Genomic DNA, 19,986 nt, shown 5'->3' with positions numbered 1-19,986 from the left:
TCCATCAGAGATTTGATAATGATAAATCTTAAGAATAGCATCATCACTTTGGTGCACGAGAATGTTTATTACCGAATTTTACTATTGAGATATTAACCATATATCAAACACAAGATTTCTCCAACCCCAGAAAAGTAGATCCAAATATTTGGCCGTGCTGGAAATCCCTATCTTGCAACGGACAAAGATAAAAAGGTAATAGGTAAAAGGGAACTGCTCAAACGAAATATATATATCCTTCGATATGCTTTTAACTTGTAGCTGTTTCCGTGTAGTATCCTGTGTTAATTGACCCAAGAATATATAGTCGCCACCAATTGTATTGTCTTGATTTGTTTATGTAGTTTAATACGGGTACGGAATTATCAAAGGATTGAATAATACGTCAAACGCAGTGTACATTGCCTGAACAGAACCTGCCAAGTGTTCATCAAAACCAATTCAAGATGTCATATTTTGATGGGAATATTTTAGATCAAATGAGCTTGTAAGTAATTTATAGATTTATATTTCATTACAAAATTATCCGTCCAAAATTAAATTTATATTTTAAGTAGTAGTTGTTGTGTTACAGAAATCTATCCAAAATTATTTTTTTACGCAAATGCGTTTAGCGACTTATTGACTGTTTAGCGTGTTTTTTCGCCAATGTTGGATAACTGTACTCAATTTATGTTCGTAGTAAGTTACTACCTTTGAAGATATTTTGATTTTTAGTATTTTTTCAGTTTTTTATTTCTTAAATTGAGAAATGACCGTTCTCACAAATATATTTAAGCAATTATAAACAATAAGTCAAACATTAAAAACACAACGAACATGAGATCACTATTCAATTGATATCGTCAATAACAGATCTGTTTTATAATAGAAGAGGTAAATATAATTATGTATTTAGTTTGTCGTCTGATTGATAACCCGGTGCTTATTCAACTGGTCGATTGAAATGTACCCGTCATTGTATTATCCTTTTAAACGTACTTTATTATTTGCCGTAGTTGAGATAAACTGCACTTACCACAACCATCATGGCGATGTCATCTTTAGCAGATTACGGGGATTTGAGCAGGTGACTGCTTGTGCGACATACCTGTTTAATACGTTTTGCTACGTTTTGCTGTGCTTGAAAATAGTAAACTTACTTGTGGGTAACACTTGACCAGCTATGGCTATGGTTATCATTGGATATGATTATGACTTAAGTCGATACTTTGAGCCTTGACAGTCATTTGTTGTAACGGAACCAAAGTGACGCACACAGAAAGATCACTTCTTTGGGTCTGAAATGTTCTCTTCGGCTTTAATTATAATTTAATATTGAGGGTATAAGTTCCAGCTTAAGGCTGGTATATTGCACGTGGGATGCAGTGGTCAAAACAATTAGGTAGCCAATCGGCGCTGGTAGACCGTAACTATAACCAATCTAGAATTTCTGTAGCAATCATACGTTGAATGGTTTAAATGTTTAATACTTACACTCGTAACCGTGTAAAATGTCCGATTTATAACATCTGCCACTTTTAAAAAAAAAAAGCTTTACAAAAATGTGTGTATAGTAATATTCGTCTTGTCACGTAATTGTGTGTCTAAAAGTGTTCTTACATTACTAATATTGTATTCGTCCGTTGCTTAATCGATAAGTATGTTTAAAATGCTGTAAAAATATGGTTTCCGTAACGTAGGTTTAAGACGCGTCTTAAGATGTTCTAGCACTGTGCTCGACCGTCACGACCGTACTTTACATGAAGCTATAGATTGCTGAGCCACTGTGGTGGCGTTTAAACATCATATACATGTGCTCCATCTTTACTTTCGCTTCTTGCGTACGCGAAGCGCTTTGATCTGTTCTAACGATTGTGCAGTTTAGTTTCAAGACGTACTCAAATGTCTGAAAATGCTTTGCTATTGTGTTCGAAATTTCCTTCGATATCGAGCGTTCCAAATAAGTAAATCGGGAAATTTAATTCCATTTTCAATGTGTTGTGTCTTTAATTAAGTGGGGGCGTTTTAGAATACTCAAAATACCTAAAATAGCAATCTATAATATCGCTACTCCCGTAAGGGATTGATTTTGATTACAAATGACTTTAACTGGTTTCGCTTATTACGCACGTGACGCGTTTGTTAATATGTATACATTGTGTAGTTTTGCCTGCTGCGTACATGACAATTTCGCGTGGTTTCGCTTCTTGATGATGAGACGCGTCTGTTTATGTTCCTACATTGTGTAATAACAGCGTAATGATACACTACCTCGGAACCCGAAATAATAGTTCTACTTACAGTGGATTTCATAGGGTATAGCAGTGGTCTGCAGCACCCTTGTAAAGCGGTCACATTTTCGGCAGTGCCCTTTGAAATGTCCCCGACTTCAATCGCGAGGCGCTGTTTATCAGCCGCAATCATATTGCAGGATAATCTTGAGGACGCCACACGGCGTTCCTGTAGTGCCCTTGTCGTAGTTTGCCGAGTTTTACATATCGCAGTGGTTCATTGAGCAACTCGCAATAATATCAGCAGACACTCGTACGATGATCTTATTATTCGTAAGGGTGCCGAACGATTTGAGGGGCTCTAAAGTTCGTCCCAAGATCGAACAGCATCCGTACGAAATCTGCGGGGCCCATGCTGCGTATTCATGCGATTCTGTTTACGACGTGTCGACGGGCTTGCGGCCAGTAAATATTTCTACGAAACATCGGAAACTTTTAACTCCACGCTTAAAATTCCGAACGGAAGGTCGGCCACATAATAGCCACAATACCCTTGCTCCCTCCTTGAAATTTTGCAAAGTTTTCTCAAAATGTTGGCCTTACCTAGTTCGTAACGTCAGTACACACGATGTTAAGACATGCTATATGATTGCTTTAAACAATACAGTGCTCTTAATTCAATATAATAGTCCATAGCATTCATATTCAAGTTTGCATGTTAGAGATTAGCTTTGTAGCCGTGTATTATGCTTTTTGTTGTTGTTATTCTGACGGTGTTTGCTGCTGTGAATTATGTCACATTTTATAAAAGTTAAAAATAAGTACAGTTTTTATTATCATGAAATAAATATCTAGTTTAAATTTTTTGTTCCGTTTATTGTTCTTTTTTTCTACTGTAGTTTTATTCCCATTGCATTACGTATTATATTACGTATACCAATACGAAATGTTTGCATTTCGAAACTCGATCCGGGATCATTCAGATTATTTAAAGGTTCATGTCTGCCCTGCCGTCCTAAATGTCTGAATAAATTATCGTATTTAAATGAGAAGTACTTAAAGTATATAACTTGTTACACAAACATATGCAAAAAAGAATAACTAAAAGGAGAAAAGTGCAACTAATTTTACCATTATCAGTTGTTATCAGTTGTTCATGATCCTATCTTTCCTGTATTCCATGTTATAAAGGCTTCGGTCCTGGTCCCGACACAGCCACTATGAGACTCCAAAAAGCATGCGAGGAGTGTGGGTAAGTACATTTATAAATGCAAAAAAAGTTTTTATTTTGTTTCTTGACAATTGTTGATGACAATATTTCAATACATAATAGCTAGAAAATGAATCAGTCAGTTTATGATGTCGTCAATAAAATGGTATTGCCAAAGGTGTAAAGAGAGTTGGATTTTATTATCCGGTGCATTAGATATCAAGGAAATGTTTCTCATTTACTTTTACTTTTGCCTTTTTTACAGAGAACTTCATACCAAAATTCGTTTAACGGCAAGAAAATTGGGTATAACCCCGACAAGATTATTGTAGGTAAGAAGTTTGTATCCAACATGATTTACATAAATAACTTAATCACTGCTACTTCAGTACTTGCAGTGCATTGATTTATGGATAATGATTTTTTTCTACATACATTTATATAATTTAAAATTAGTCAATTCTATTTTATTACGGTTATCGCAATACGTTAGTTTAAACCTTATTTATTTTTGCAATGATTGAGATAAAATACATTATCTTATACATAGTAACTCCCGTTGACACGATGACGTAAGAGTGTGGTCTTGTGTTGTGGGGGCAACCGAAAAACTCTGAGAAAACCCACTTGTCCGGCTTGGTGACCACCAACCAACCTCACATGGTTCTCCGCCGCCCCCCCCCCCCCCCAACACACACAACACAAGACCACCCTCTCGCGCAACATAGTGCCGACGATACGCAATACGTTATTGAATAACTTTCCGGGAAGAGAAATCAAACAAAACGCCCGATTGTTCATAAATTTGTTAATGTTAATAAGTTAACAATGTGGTTTACGACATCTTTGTAAACTTTTATTGGAGATATTTTAAGGATGGGCTTATCAAGATTCATCAAGATAATAAAACAAGGAGAGCTATAACAATTGTCAAACATCTTGTTTGGAATGCTGCGGGCATAAGTGAATCTGTGAAACTCCCAGAGAAATACAGATTTGAAAGTTAACAACGGCAAAGTTAACAACGGAAAAGTTAACAACGTTGTTAACGATAACGAAGTTCTGAACAATCGGCCCAAAGTTTCAAGAATCTGTTAAGGAGCATGCATATGGAAATATATTACAATACATTCCATACATCAGTTTTATGAGGCAGATACTAGCTGTTGATATATATTAAAATGATGTTATATACTGTATCATACGTAACATTTAAATATAACTATTTGAAATAGTCGCATTAAAGAAGGTGGCATTATGTGAAGATGTAGTTTTAAGGTAATCCAGCCATCAATAAAACAAAAATGCTACTGGTATTTATTTTTCATTTTAAAGTAACAAAATGTTTAATTTGATATTTTTGAAAATTTCACCGAGAGCTTTTTTTATACAGGAAATATGTTATTTGAGAAACAAATTAATGTAATTGCAATATGATTATGGTGATTTCTTTTACTTCTGATTGATATATAATATCATAGAAATGGCGTCATTATAATGTTATTCAAAATTGTAATCCATGCAAAACTAATATAATGGTTATTCAATATAAATTAAACATCGAAATAACTCGATGATGATATCCGAAATGCACGAACGCATCTTTGCATTCTTATGATGGATGGCTTGCCTTTAAAAGAGAGTAAAACATCATAGGCCCTTCAATATCAATACTAAGCTCAAGATACTTATATGCTTTATATGGATATTGCGTTTACAAAAAAGGGAATACGCCCATTTGGAGATGCATTTTTATCAATTGTCCACCCAAATTTGAAGATTCATAAGTGCTGCACAACGCCTATATCATGTGAACACCCTTCAAGTAATACTTGTTTTACGACACCCATTTTAGACTACTTTACGGGCCAAAGACAAGTCGTTCCAACCCGTAACAGTCTGCAAGAAGAACGAAAAAGGACGAGACTTAACGAGCGTGCACGAAACGGCTTCCGTTACTGGACACTAGAAAAACCGAAAACAACTTCCTGTAAGTATGTGCACAAGTAAGTACCATTTTTTTGCACTTTGCACGTGCCTGCTTGTGACGTCACTAACACATCGGATGCTGCTAATTTACAAGATGTTCGACTGGTATGTGTTTTAAATACAATAACTTAAATATCGTGGCTTTTCATAATTGTTTGCTGTGAATTATATCATATTTTCACTCTTAAGTTATGGAATAATTTCCTGCTGTATGGTGCTCGTGGTCTGTCCAAATAAAGAATAGCTTGTTCAGCCACGAAAATGTTGTTGTTTTTTCATAGCTTTTTTGACTTAGTGGTATATGTATTAAAGACTGACATTATGTGCATAAGTTCACCGTATGAAGATCAGGGGCGGTACTACGTCAAATATTTCACCTAAAAGTGTCCTTACTTTTGACAAAGATTATTTTAAATCCCCTCTATGTTTTGTCAAATTTATTTATTGCATATACCTCTTTCTTGCTTTTTTCATTATTCGGGTGCACCGTCAGTTTAAAGTCATTGTTCAATAAGTTAAAAAAATAACCATTTTTGCTTTTGGACTACGGCCAAATAAACAGTTTTTTTTTGTTAAATGCACTTCTTGCTAGATGTTCTATTTCTTGCAGTTTGAAACTGGTAAGGAATCATGCCTATTTATTTCGTGTTTCTTTCAAAGTGCCATTCGTAGTATCATTTAAAGCGTTTTGTCATTTTCTTTTCATATTTTTCTATAAATAAAAGGACATTTCACGCATTTTAAAAGTAAAGAGTTAATTGCTATCCTTTTCAGTTGGAAAATATGGAACCGGGGCCTTCAAAACTGTACTTGGAGTTGGTAACGCCCCTAGAACATAGACAGATGGACTTGTGTGTGATTTGCGTGTTTAAGTTATATGTAAATATCTTGTGGAAATGATTATTTATGTCATAAAAATGCATCTATTGTTACAGGAGTTGAGGCATCAATGTCATTATGTGACCGAAGTTGTACAATGATCGTTCCATGTCAAGTTAAACATCTTATAACAGTATCGAAGTGTGAAAGTAAAAATACTATGTCCGCTTATTTATTTCACCACTCAAATCTTTCCACGTTTAATCCTTGAACTTTAAGTTTGGTTTAAGAGTGTAAGTATGTACTTACAAAAATGAATGGTACGACGCATTACATACTAACAATCTTTGGGACAGTCCCTGTTAATATATACCGCTTCACCTGATTAAAATAAACAACGGCTGACTGCTAATTTAGTGAAATAGTAATGGGGGAATCTAGAGAGACTGCCTTCTCATTAGACAAAATATAATGTGGACCTCTAAAAACATAAATTAGATATATTACGTTCCAATATGAAAAATATAGTAATCTTAAAGTGTACCTTAAACTCAAAGTGTTTCTGTTTTCTTTTTTAATAAACCATATAGTTTATATACATTACTGATTATACGTATATAGATAGTGTCTATTACAATACAACATTTATGGGCTGTTGTTTTTTAATTCATGAATACGTTATTGTACAAAGACAACCAGTCCATATATAAACACACGCTTATACATAATTTTATGTATGACACATATTTCTATTTATAGTCTACAACAACTATGTAAAATAAGTGTTTGAATCATAAATTGTAAATATATAATAATATGTTATATAATAAACGAATGTATTTTATTTTTATTTTGTAGCACTTTCTAGATGTAATTATAAAGATTTGCATATATAGCAATCTGCAGTTGGTTGTATGAATGTGGTTATTTCTTTAGTTGAGTCAAAGTTAGGCGAAAAGTTTATTGATTGGTCAATATTTATCAATTGATTACAAATAATCAATCAAATCATTTAAACGTACAAACTAAAACTGAAAATCCGATTATCCATCACTCCATTACTGCTGACAAAAGATCGGATCGCAGAGTTTCATATTTCTGTTCGAAAATAAATGCTTTATGACTTAAACCGTTACAAACGGTTTAAGAAAAATGCATAAAACATCAATTGTTTAACATAAATATGAAAATCTGCGATCTGAACGTTTGTCAGCAGTCTTATATCACTGGTGTCCATGCAGTTTCGAATGAATTGGCTCGTTCCAAGACAAACAAGTCCAAAAATAAAAAAGTGCAGCTTTAAACTCATAAAACTAATGAAGTAACACTCTTACGGCCATACTTTCTTTTAAATCATTAAAGCAACAACCACAGCAGTGAGGACGCAAAATGATTGAACACTAAGTTTCATCCCCGCCGCTATCGGTTTTGGCGTTGTCGGCGTTGTCAGCAGGGGCGGGATGGCTGGAAATTTAGACCTTATCTGTTCGATCATATCGTCAAATCTATGGTCACTCGGATCAACCTTATAAAATGCTGGAGGAAACCCGATGAGTGAGTCGACTTGTGTAAAATTTCCACCGGGGTAATTCTTCCCGTCCCAAATAAACTTCCACTCCCAGCCTTTCGGTAAGTAGACGTTCATTTTGGATACGTTGGAGGAGATTACTGGCGCTACTAGAAGTCTCGAACCATACATGTACTGGTACGTTACGTCCCATGCATCGCTGTCATCCGGGAATTCCATGAACAATGGCCGTTGCGCGGGAGTGCCGAATAGACTGTTATCTTGCGCAACCGATCGTGTGTAGTTTGAAATATGGACGAACATTCGGGACAGGCGGCCGAAACATTGCTCGATGTACTGATTTGTGTAGAATTGTACGTTAGCCGCTGGTTGGTTACCTTAAATGATAACATAATGGCGGAATTAAATCATAGCGCCTTACGTTGCGAAACAATGGTTTAAACATGTCCAATAATGTTTGAAATGAAACACCTTAGCAAGACAACACAACGTAGACTACACATGGCGTTTATTTCTAAAAATTTTGCATTTGAAATGTTCGACAACTATTAAAGTTTATATTAAGTAACGCCAGTATGTAAAGATCTTACGATTTTTTATTTTATTTTTTTAAATGGGGCCCTGGCCCCAAATTCTCGAAACTTCTTAAGCTAAACAGGCTTAAGTTGTTTATTTCAATAAGTCAAAATACATACTTATAGTGTTTTTTTATAAATGAAAAATGGTTAATTAAGATAATCGTACGATAATTTCTATATTAAGTATTAAAACATTTAAACGAGTATTCAAAACGCAAAATACTGAAACCCAAGAAAGTGGGTTTAGCTAAATCCTGTTATTAGAGACTTAAGAAGTTTCGAGAAATTGGGGCCTGGTGACTAATAGCACTGGACATTTATGTCCAATTACGTTATTTTAAAGTGTTTTTCGTTGAATAACGCTTTGACGTTGGGACGATTTGACCCGGTTTAAAAAAAAGAAAACAAATTGTAGCAAACCTTCATGGCTCCGAAAGAGCGGTGTAAAAACGGCCGCCTCCGCGGACCGCAGAAGCAGTTCCTGCGAGCGAATGAGTGCCTGCCCGAAGGCCTGAAACTGGGCGGCCGTCGTGTACCCGCCGATGTCGTAATGGGTGATGCCAATGCCGGACATGCCCATGTTGAGCGCCGCCGGGATCGTGGACGCTAGACCGTCGGCGTAGCTGAAATCCACGTTCTGGTCCCCAGCCCACATTAGGGTAGTGTATTTTCCCACACCTTGTTGAATAAATCGTTTTTGTTAACAATTTTGACGTTCTATGAGGTCATTGATAAAACACTTTAAGCGAGCATTCAGTGCTGGGTGAAAAACTAATTTGAAATTAATATCGATGACTAGATGAAGAGTGATTTTGCATTTACTCATAATTTAACATAACAGTTTAATGTTTACGTAAATCAACAAATAACAAACGTTAAAACTTAACCACGGTCCGTGCACAAATCATCGAGTACCACATCTACCAACAATTTAAGATTTTATCAAATATGTCGAAGAATATTTCACTTACCCGCCGTCCCGGCGCGCATCCAAAAGACAACCTCCCCGGTCTTGTTCCGTTCTTCGATCGCCTGTCTGTTGACTTCCGCCCAGAGTAACGGCCACTTATTGTGCACCTGGCGGCCGGTCTCGCCGCTTTGGAAAACGGCGCCGTCCGCTGCCACATACTCCCCGAAATCCGCCATCCAGCCACCAAGTCCAAGGTCTATCATATTTAGTTGTATCTTTTCTGGAAACGTATAGTAAACGTTCCATTTCGGGGGATACATTTTGACAGTGTGCGGACTTTAAAAAAGCCATGGTGACGTATTATTTGAACGAATTCAACTACAAATTATTTACAATCACAAACTCCATGTTTTTCTTTATTTCGTCTGTATTCTTATTCTCAAATCAGAACGGTAACCAGACGTACCATGCAATAAGTATCGTGCGGATATGTTACAGCGATATTTCCTTATACCCACGAAACTTAAAACAATAAGCTGGACAAAACAGTTACGTCACAGAACCCGCGTGTTGAAAATATACACTGTGTTTGCTCCCGTTGTATTATTTCAAAAACGTGGGTAGTGAGTGTGTGCACTAAATAATTATGACAGGCATATCAGATTTAAGACCGTCTAAGATTGCAAATATAAAAAATGAATCTACATTGTACACTAATACTAAAACTGGATAGTTCACCTTTATACCAAGTTCGAGCCTCGAGACTCGTGAGATCCACGATCCCGCACAGAAACTCTCCGAAATCCATCAAGTATGGCTGACCGGAAGTGTTCATGACAAGATGTTTGCCGGCTGCAGCCTCCTGGTAGAGAGAACCGGCGGTATTGAGATTCGGGTTAATGTAAGCCAGAACCCGGACGCCCTTTTCGCGGAGAACGTCGATGGTTGAGTTCAAGTCTGGAAGGAAATAAAACAGAGATTGCGAATCACTAATTTTAGGGTTTCGTGTACGTGTGGGATACTGTTTGTGAAGTACGTTATTCAGTTATATCAGGGTGGGGAATCACGTGACTAAACGGGGTTCCCACATAGGTCACCATGGGTCACAACCGATTTAAACAAACAAGTAAGTGGCGTTGTCTTCTAAATAACTTGTGTCTTAGCTGTGTTTTTTTCTGATTATATACGTGTGACATCTGTTAGATTTGTTTGTATTTAAATGATGCAATCCTTTGCCAAAAGTCAGAGTTGCATCTTCAAAATTCTGTCAAGTTGAAATGTTAGTCAAGGTTTGTTGTATTATTTATTCCTCACCCTGTAAATGTACATTATACAAGCCTAGACTACCCATACTGATGGCATGTAGGATAGCATGAACGGTAGATGCAAGTATATATATATACACATAAAATGTTTAGGTTTATTAGTCAAGTGTTGAACACACTCTCGATCGGAGGCATTCTCAAAAGGTATATATATTTCATATCCGAAAACAATCACTATCTCTAACTTATAGTGCCACCGGTGGTCTTACTTGGATAGTAAGTCGCGTTCCAATGCCAGTCCCAGAAGAGGCGTTTGCCAAATGACGTCACGAGGACGCCAGCCCAGTCCTGGATCCAGAGACCGCTCACTGCAACGTCATTGTCAACCGCCTTCTGGTAACGATCCAGCATCTAAAATTGACAAATAAGCCCCACTCATATATTGAAAATGAAAGACGCATACCAGATGACGTCACGAGAACGCCAAACTTGGTCATGTATCCAGAGTCCGCTCACTGTCATATTGTTGTTTGCAGCCTCTTGGTAACTGTCCAACATCTAAATTATACAAACATTAGCCACATGTATATAAAATGGTTGACGTCTGTCAGATGACGTCACGGGAAAACAAATCTTAAAATCAGGGACAACTAACTGCAGCGGTGTTGCTAACTGAATGTTGGTAACGGTCCGTAATCTTATATTGACACAATATAAGCAGCAACAGTCAGGTATTGATTTATAGTTCTTGGTTAGCGATGCATTTTTCTTGAAACTGATATCTCAAATAAAAAGTTTACATCGAGGTCAATGGATGCATGTTAACGAGTACCATGCAAGCTGTTATGCGGGAGATTGAAACTAAAACGCTTTCTTCTAAAGGCAAAATTATTGTCCCGATGATATTTCCTTTGAAGTTGAAACACTTGGTGCGACCAAAAAACACTATGTAAATAGTAAGACATGTTACTAACTAGTTCCGTCCCACCCTGCACTCCAAGGATGGCTCCCGTGTACACCCAATCCGGTAGTTCCGGTTGCAGGCCAAGGTTCTTTGCAATCGTTTGCGTTAACTCTTTGATACTCCCCCTCGTGTCAAAATAGAACTTATCCGGAGGGCCGGAAACGAAGATTTCGTGGAAGTCGGGCTGTTGGAGGTTCACTTCCGCATAGTTGTAGCCGCCATAGTGACAGAGATATTTCCGGTTTGAGAGGAAAGTGCTCTGGGGGAAGTAGGTGGTATGGTAGTCGCCGCCGGCGCCGCCACCAAAGTTGTCCGCGAAAAACGTCACGATATCGCTCTTGTTACGCCCGACACCTGATGAAAGAAAGGTCACATAATTTTAATTTACTATGTTAAAATTATTAGCAAGAGAATGTTGGTCTTGATTTCGACACTGGCTCAGTCGCAAAAACATTTCATTTTAGAACACCATCATTCCATTCCTCATTCCAAGCCTTGATTAGTATGCAATTTTCTATAATTGATGAAACTTCTTAAACTTAAGTGACATCTCCAACTTTGGATATATTTAAAGGGAAACAACAGCACAAACAGACGATCAACAAGGGACACATATACAGAGGTTCCATACAGTCTGTTAATGGGATTGTTATTTCATATAGAATGATTATTATACGACATTATTCAACCACTTTATTATCGTAGAGTTAATGGTACCAACCGACATTAAAATGTGTGTGGTGCAAGGGGTCCAACTATAGGCGTAGGGTAGGTGCATTCATAACACGATAACAGTGATATAAACTTTATTATAAGGTCAAAATATCCATCGAAACTACATAAATACCTAAATCCTCCGTCATTTTGTTCCGCACTGAACAAGTCCCTCACTTAAAATTCCACAACAAATAATTTACATTGGACCTCCTGGGTTTTGTTCGGGCCAATAGTTTTATGTAGATCATTCTGACGAATGCACCAAAAACAGCTTCATATACAGTCGTATCCCAGTGTGTGTATACCACGTGATAAATTACGTCATAAATGCTACGTCGGAAGGCAACAGTTTGCTTAAAATGAAGACTTAAATCAAAGATAACTTTCCTGTTAACACCATTTTAAATAAAACTCTGGTAAAAGTCCAAAGGCAGGGCCCTTTAAGTGGCGTAGACTGCGCTAAGTTTCATTTAAAATGGTGAAGAAATAGTGAAGTTATCTTTGTTTAGAGTATTTTTTCAACTCAAAACATTGCCATCCGACGTAGCATTTATGACACAATTTATCACGTGGTATACACACACTGTACCCAGCTGGCTCGAACTTCCAGGAATTGTCGAAAATACCTCAAGCCTCGATAAATTAGAGCCAAGCGAGAATGGTTTAATACCATCAGTATAAAAAAATCGGTCCTATACATTCAGTTCGAACTAACTATGAATTCGAGCCAAGCGAACTCGAGCCAACGGGGTTCGAATGTAGTATATTTCAGTCAGTCTATTTTTCCACCAAGGCTAAATTCTTAACAAGTGTCAGTAGTTAAAGATAGAACATATTTGTTGTTTGCATTTCTGTGTGGGCCAATGAAAATCGAGGATTATTTCAAATTGTCTGTTCATCAATTTCAATGATCGATTTGACGACGGTCCCAACAAACATCAAATACTAGTAGGTTAAAGTCCAATGATAATAGAGCGGGCTACCGAAGTACTCTAGCACATACATTGATGATTTTGGTACCTTCTGGAATAAACCGCTATATATAACCTAATTTCCAAAACATATTCAGTCGCTATATACCTTGCTCTCGGGTCCATATCGGGTACATCCGGCCCCGCAGGTTGAGATAAGAGTACTGCTCCCCGAGTCCATATACTCTCTCCCCGGGGGTGGCCGCTATCCTCACCCACAGGCCCGTGTAGCCCGTGGGTAAGGACGAGAATGAGACTACTAGGGGATATGTCGTGGTCGTTTCAAAGGTCACGTTCAACTAGAATGAAGTGATTTCAGTTTACTGTAAGGTCATTATAGTGAACGGAAAGTCATCATTTAGCACTGAATACATCATTAAGTATACCATAGTTATCAGCATAGATGGAATACCAAGAATTAAAACAACGTTTCCTACATGTATAAGGAAATTGCATAATGATCGTTCATGTATCGTAATATATATACGACCTAAATACAATAAATAAATTGTGACGTTTAAATAAAAAGAAATATAGAAGTTACGCTTATAACTTTTTTTAAACTGTGATACTTACCTTTTTTATGCAAAATGGTTTGTTAAGAGGAATTAAAAAAGAAATAGTTCAGTGTAATATCTTGATCTCCCCTTCCAAAATTAACTCATTATTTTCAAAATAGACGAGGATTTTATCTTATGCAAACTTAGTTATAATGCTAGGATAACATTAATATCACATCTTACTCCAACATAGCTAGCCCCATGATAACATATCACTGACTCAATGCACTCCCACAAAAATGTCTTAATAAAAGCCACACGATCACAGGGCTTAAAGCTGCACTCTCACAGATTGAACGTTTTGACAACTTCTTTTGTCTTCGAATGAGCCAAGTTTTGCGAAAAGGCATGGACACGAGTCAAATAAGACTGCTGACAAAAAATATGTCGCAGATTTTATATTTAAGTTCAACTTGATGTTTTATGCATTTTTGTTAAACCGTTAGTAACGCCTTTAGCCATAAGACATTCATTTTCCAACGGAAATATGAAATTCTGCGATCTGATCTTTTGTCAGCCGTCTTTTTGCACTGATTTGCAGACTTTTACTCAAAAAAGGCTCATTCCAAGACAAAGTATAAAAATATATTGTAAAAACGGTAAATCTGTGTGAGTGCAGCTTTAACATTTTTCAGAATATATTCCCAGCAGAAAATTTAGTTAATAAGTATGTTAAAACGTAAAATAATGACTCCGAATGCTTGAACAAGTCTTCCGAATTCACAAAACGTATGTAGAAAACGTAGCTTTAGTTCCTGTGATCACTTTTCTAAAGCGCTTTGATGGGTAAGCTTCATGTTAAAAATATTATTTGTATAATTGATTAGATGGTTTTGCACTTTGTGTAAGTAAGGGAATTTCAGCTGGTATATTTGCGGCGTCAACGTAACGCTGGCTTTTTGCTAAACAAATAATCGTAAAGTGCGAATCATGTAATGTGATTGTGCCCCTTAAAAATGTTTCTGTCACCATATTAAAGGCGCACAATATAGATTGATGCCAAATTATTTTATTTTTTTCAAACTTGCGATGCATAATCATGTTGAACTCATTTGACTCGAATGAAGAAAACAACATGATTTAGGTACAGATAAAAATATATTAGCCCTTAGGCCTAAAAAAATACATTTGGTTCGGGTTACCCGACCCTACCTACGGAATAGGCGCCGACCCTACCGTTTTTATAGTCAGTTTGAAAAAAACACAACTAAACCTGTGGTTTAAACCTTAAATGCTTATACAGAAGATAGCTTTAACACCATTCTCCAATGATGAAAATGATATTCTTATATAAAGTCTAATAAAAGCATAAAAATAAAAAGCCTACCTGCCCTACCTATTTTTGAAAAGGATGTAACCCTAACCAAACTTTTTTTTAGGCCTTATGAATGTGTTCTAATGAATAGCTATGCGGCCTGAAATTCCCTAGGTTGAAAGGCACAAAAATATCGCTAATATGATTTTATCTGTACCTATTAAATCATACGGTTTTTTTTTTCAAATTATTTAAATATGCATATGCGTTAAAAATTAAAAAAAAACTGGCATCATCCTATCTTGTGTGCCTTCTTTGTGACCTCGGGGTGAAATCTTTTGTTACGATAAACTTATGATGTAGTTTGAGCCACGTAAACGGAACAAAAAAATCCCAAGGAGCGAACGAGCATACTCACCGCTAAAGAGCCAAAGCTGAACTCAAAGGTATCCGAAGTGTTGGTATTTCCAGTTTTCCGGAAACTACCGAGGGGAACTCGGGCCGCCTCGTAGTTGTTCACGAAGAAGTTACCTCGGAACTCCGTGAAGTTGACTTGGCCCGAACACAAATAGATAAATGGCTTCGATACGTTGTGTGAGATTATCTGCAACAGAAAATGGCTTCAGTAATACATGGATTCCAACTAGTGCCCGGGCCCTGACTCTTTGCTGGTCTCATGGTAAAGGGGGATAGGAGGGGGAGGGGCGGGAGTGATATTTCCACCATTGTCCATTGAGATAAATAATTTCACTTACAAAGACGCAGTGTGCTGAAAATGTTCTCTTTGCCTCTCTTTGAGCGTTTTGCGTTTTATGACAAATACAATAATTGGGGTCAGTTAAAATCACAACAGGTCTTTGTATTATTTTATCAATTAAGCAAGTTTTCACGAAAGCAATATCTCATGGACATCGTTAATTCAAAAAATCTCCATAGAAGCGCTTTCATAACACGTTGGACGTCTGAAAAACTCGAGAAGAAAACACGCGTAAATTTGGAAAAAAATGAACATCGAAACTAGACACATTGTAGCATGAGAAATGTAATTATTTCGAAATTATAAGTACGGAAAAAATATCAAACCGTTACCATGACATCGTTGCCAATTTTTATATTGAGACTGTTATTTTCCAACCATTGTGGGGTGTAGTTCTTTTGGCAGCTTGCTTCACAGATAATGCTGAGGAAAACCTGAATGAAGAAATGAAATGGTATATTTAACCTGCCCATCGGCTTCGTATGTGCGGGTGTGAGAATTAGGGGTGTATGATGAAATTATGATGTCGATTCCCATAAGACGTGTGCTTTATCCTCGAAGTAAAACTGCTGTGTTTCTCGTCACGAATACCACTATCCAGATCGTTTTCCAGGACGTTGGAGATACACAATTCTCCCACCTCAGATAAGTAGATCCCATTTTTAACAATGCTAGAAATTCTTATCTTGCCCACGGGCGAAGATAAAATGCCCGTATGGAACTCCTTTTTTATGGTCGCCGCATAGTAATTACCTCCCTTGTTGAACACTGTCGTCTGTAGCATCATGGAAACCTTGTCTTATGGCAATATTTAGAACGCTAATTAATTATTTCTCGCTTCAAATGTTACCATAAAACAGTTTTCACGCACCTTTCAAGAAATAATGCTTTACTCTCCTTAGAACTATTTGGCTATTAACATAATGTGTATCACTGTGCGCATATCCATGACAACTACGAATTATCGCATATCCATACGCAATTACTTTCACTAAAAAGAGTTCCAGCGAAAAAAATACCTTTTTACTTTATTTTGTTTAACTGAGGTGGGAGAAAAAGCATCTACCATAGCCGCTCGTGTAAGATAGGTTCATTCCGACCCTTGCGCAGGGTGTTTTGCGGAAACTCGGTAAACCTCGTTTCCGCAAAACACCAATCAATCAGATTTATTGGCATATCGGCAAATTTGCCTTGGGCCATTCACAAATATAACCATAAATTATGGCCAAGACGTACAAATAACATGACAAACAATTAACATACAAGCAAACATGAATAAACTTTGTATAAGTGATACAACATTAAGCAAAAATTTATTTTATATTTACATGATTAACATTATAATTTTACTGGTCTATATTAAAATAATCTACACATTAAATTTTGATTTATTAAGAAGCAGCTAATTCTTGTAACTTTTCATTTCTTAGTTTCATAGCATAGAAAACAAATTTTGCAAGATTGTTAACCTGTTTATGGTTTCTATTTAACATAATGTGCTTAAAGTTAGCCTGAGATGGCCAACTTGACTTTATACAATATTTAATTCTTAATTCAGAGTATGCACTGCAACATAAAAAAGTGATATTCTGATTCTAAAACATTTTGCGTACAGAGTTTACATAATCTATCATGTCTATTTACATTATCATATCTACCAGTTTCTATATACAGTGAATGCGATGAAAGTCTAAATCGAGATAGTTCTTTTCTATACTTTTCGTTGATTACATTATCTATGTACATGTAATCTTCATGCACAAAGCTATTTTTATACATACAAAAATATTTCATCTTTGGTTGATTTGATAATGTATCATGCCAGGTTTGTAAATATTGATCTCTTAATATTTGTTCTAAGAAAGGTAAGTAATTTGTTTCGGGATTAAAGTCATCAAGTATATTTCCAAAACCGAGATTATTCAACAGCCTTTTAAGAGAGCTATAATACACATTTGCATTAGAATTTACAAACACGTTCCAATGACTTTCAAACATTTGGTAAATTAATGAACCAGGGTTCCTCATTACTTTGGTCCAAAATTTTAATGATCTTTCTTTACATGTAACTGACAACGGAAAACGTCCAAGTTCACCCAAAATAGCCACATTAGATGTTTCTGATTTAACCCCTAAAACACCCTCCGCTCGGGTCGGAATGAACCTATCTTACACTCTCGGCCATGGAAGATACTTATACGCACACATCTTAAAAATGTTGAATTGGAAAATCACGTAAGAATTGTTTTACGGAGAAACGGACGTAAATAAGACTAGGAATGAAGTTATATTTCAATAAAGTTACATATAGATTGCATTTAGATCTAACTTGATGGTACCAACTGATGACCACAAGATATGAACCGTTTTGATATTTAGAATTGCCCGTTCATTTTATAAAGTGATACAATTAAACGAATTGATTCAAAGGGAACGACGGTAGAATTTTTTTTCAAGTGTAGCACATGATCTATAACTGATTCCAAGTTAATTGTTGAACGTCAACCTTATAATAATAGCAGATAATTACGTAGACATAACTCACGGACCAATTGTATGGGTCGAATTAGCTAAAGAACTTCAGCGAACACGTTATTTATTACCTTTTGAGACGTGTTCATGTGTAGTTTACATCAAAAAATAAATAACAACATTAAAGTTATGGAAGCCAGAACTATGGTCGATTCAGTCGAGAAGCCTAATACATAGAATACAGTGCACGAGCTCGGCTTTGATTGGCTCATTTGAAGCGATGAACTATAAGTATTACTTTGAAAAGAAAATTAAACGAGTTCACAATGATATTACATTACATTTTGCAAAATCTTATTCGTATGATTCGTTATCTTAAAATCGTATGATTTAAAATCTTGCATGTTTTTATACTTTTGAAAATGTATTTTCTCATAGAATTTGTTCATAAAACGATTTTGTCAATACATTTGTATTTCAAAGTAACTTCAAATAATTCGAGAGCAAAAAAATATACTTGAGTTATTGTTAAACAAGGAATTGTACTCAAATACATTTTTGGCTGTATAATAGTGTTCCCTTGGAATCTTGAACAAAAGCATAAATCAGCATATTATATGATAGAATGCCTTTACAAAAGTGTAGAATCATATGCTATTTTAATAACTTTTGATGCTATGTAATAAAATGAGTTGAAACTGAGATTGAGATTTTACTTAAGTTTTTTTTTTCGTGAAATAACTTAAGTCAAATCTCAATCTCAAATTCAATTCATTTAACCTCCTATAAGCATAGGATAATTGAAAGATTCGTATGTTTTTACACTGTTTAAAAACATATATCTTCTCATTGAATGTGCTGATGAAACCCTTGTCAAAATTTCAAAGAAAACTTATTCTAGTCTCTAGAGCAAAAAATATACTTGAGTAATTGTTAAAAGGCAATGAGTTGTACTCATTTACATTTTTCTGCTGTAGAATATTTTTTCTTCGGAATCTTGACTAAAAAAAATCATCTCCATATCACATGATAGAATGTGATTTTAAAAAAGCGTAAAAACATGTACGATCTTAAATACCTTTAAATATTATGTAGTAAAATGAGTTAAGATTGAGACTGAGATTTGACTTGAGTATTTCGTGATATTGGGGCCTGGTCTCGGCTGCAGATGCTAATTGAGCGTGTGTGCACTGTCAAGAATGCTAAAATGAGCTACATTTTGTTACACGTTATGACCAGATTGAAACATTACAACTCTAACATATTTTCATTGCATTTCTGTATACATATTTAACATACATGGAAGTCACTATCAATTTCTTACCAGCAATAACGTTAGTCCAAATCTCATAGTTGGATATTTTATCACAAATTAGATCACTTTGAGGGCAACCTAAGGCGAATTAGGGCGACATGGGAATGGCGATATAAATGCTCGACCAGACTGACCTTAGCTTAATCAAGGACGTGAGTTTTAGTATTAAGATAACATTCAGTGCTCAAAATGACTTATTTACCTTTATTATCAAGTTAAGTTTGCGATATGTTTCTACCACTGCTTGTTATAGATGATCTAGATCGTTTCAAATTATTCATGATTATTACGACAAACATTAATATACAGGAGTAGGAACTCCCAGGTGGTTTAATTTTGACCTGAAAGTAGATATGTTTTAACCGTTTCTTAATGGCATTCAGATGAGAAGAAAAGAATCACCTCTTGGATAGAGGGTGGAAGTATATAGTACGAGATACGCAGAAAAACAAACGTTTGGCCT

At 36.0% G+C, this 19,986-nt stretch overlaps 2 protein-coding genes across 4 annotated transcripts; one reads left to right on the top strand and one right to left on the bottom strand.

Moving 5' to 3' along the window:
• The first annotated feature begins 331 nt into the window (after positions 1 to 331).
• LOC128216483 (uncharacterized) lies at positions 332 to 7,075 on the top strand. 3 transcript variants are annotated; one of them, XM_052923059.1, is made up of 6 exons: positions 349 to 487; positions 999 to 1,069; positions 3,405 to 3,465; positions 3,689 to 3,755; positions 5,279 to 5,413; positions 6,187 to 7,075. In XM_052923059.1, exons 2-6 carry the CDS (start codon positions 1,029 to 1,031, stop codon positions 6,249 to 6,251), a joined length of 369 nt encoding a protein of 122 aa, XP_052779019.1. In that variant the 5' UTR covers positions 349 to 487; positions 999 to 1,028; the 3' UTR covers positions 6,252 to 7,075. The 3 variants fall into 3 exon arrangements, with proteins under 3 accessions (XP_052779018.1, XP_052779019.1, XP_052779020.1); XM_052923060.1 differs by having other exon boundaries at positions 5,279 to 5,429; XM_052923058.1 differs by lacking the exon at positions 999 to 1,069 and having other exon boundaries at positions 332 to 487.
• LOC128216482 (sulfoquinovosidase-like) lies at positions 7,068 to 19,647 on the bottom strand. The gene is made up of 10 exons (XM_052923057.1): positions 19,533 to 19,647; positions 16,069 to 16,170; positions 15,398 to 15,583; positions 13,274 to 13,463; positions 11,487 to 11,830; positions 10,782 to 10,923; positions 9,986 to 10,204; positions 9,309 to 9,527; positions 8,758 to 9,015; positions 7,068 to 8,136 (listed from the first exon to the last, which is right to left on the bottom strand). Exons 1-10 carry the CDS (start codon positions 19,557 to 19,559, stop codon positions 7,580 to 7,582), a joined length of 2,244 nt encoding a protein of 747 aa, XP_052779017.1. The 5' UTR covers positions 19,560 to 19,647; the 3' UTR covers positions 7,068 to 7,579.
• Between the last annotated feature and the right edge of the window lie 339 nt (positions 19,648 to 19,986).

This window comes from Mya arenaria, chromosome 14 (genome assembly GCF_026914265.1).
Source record: "Mya arenaria isolate MELC-2E11 chromosome 14, ASM2691426v1".
NCBI classification, from domain to species: Eukaryota; Metazoa; Mollusca; class Bivalvia; order Myida; family Myidae; genus Mya; species Mya arenaria.
Note: the sequence above shows the minus strand (reverse complement) of the source record. Positions and strands in the feature narration are given on the sequence as shown.

Bases quoted from the DNA above. Each gene is read 5' to 3' on its own strand.
- LOC128216483 (XM_052923058.1), top strand. From the start codon at position 447: ATGTCATATTTTGATGGGAATATTTTAGATCAAATGAGCTT. The intron at 3,466-3,688 runs GTAAGTACATTT...CCTTTTTTACAG, and splicing joins AAAGCATGCGAGGAGTGTGG to AGAACTTCATACCAAAATTC. The intron at 5,414-6,186 runs GTAAGTATGTGC...TATCCTTTTCAG, and splicing joins AAAACCGAAAACAACTTCCT to TTGGAAAATATGGAACCGGG.
- LOC128216482 (XM_052923057.1), bottom strand. From the start codon at position 19,559: ATGAGATTTGGACTAACGTTATTGCTG. The intron at 15,584-16,068 runs GTAACGGTTTGA...TTTCTGTTGCAG, and splicing joins AAATTGGCAACGATGTCATG to ATAATCTCACACAACGTATC. The intron at 10,205-10,781 runs GTAAGACCACCG...ATTTCCTTCCAG, and splicing joins GAACGCGACTTACTATCCAA to ACTTGAACTCAACCATCGAC.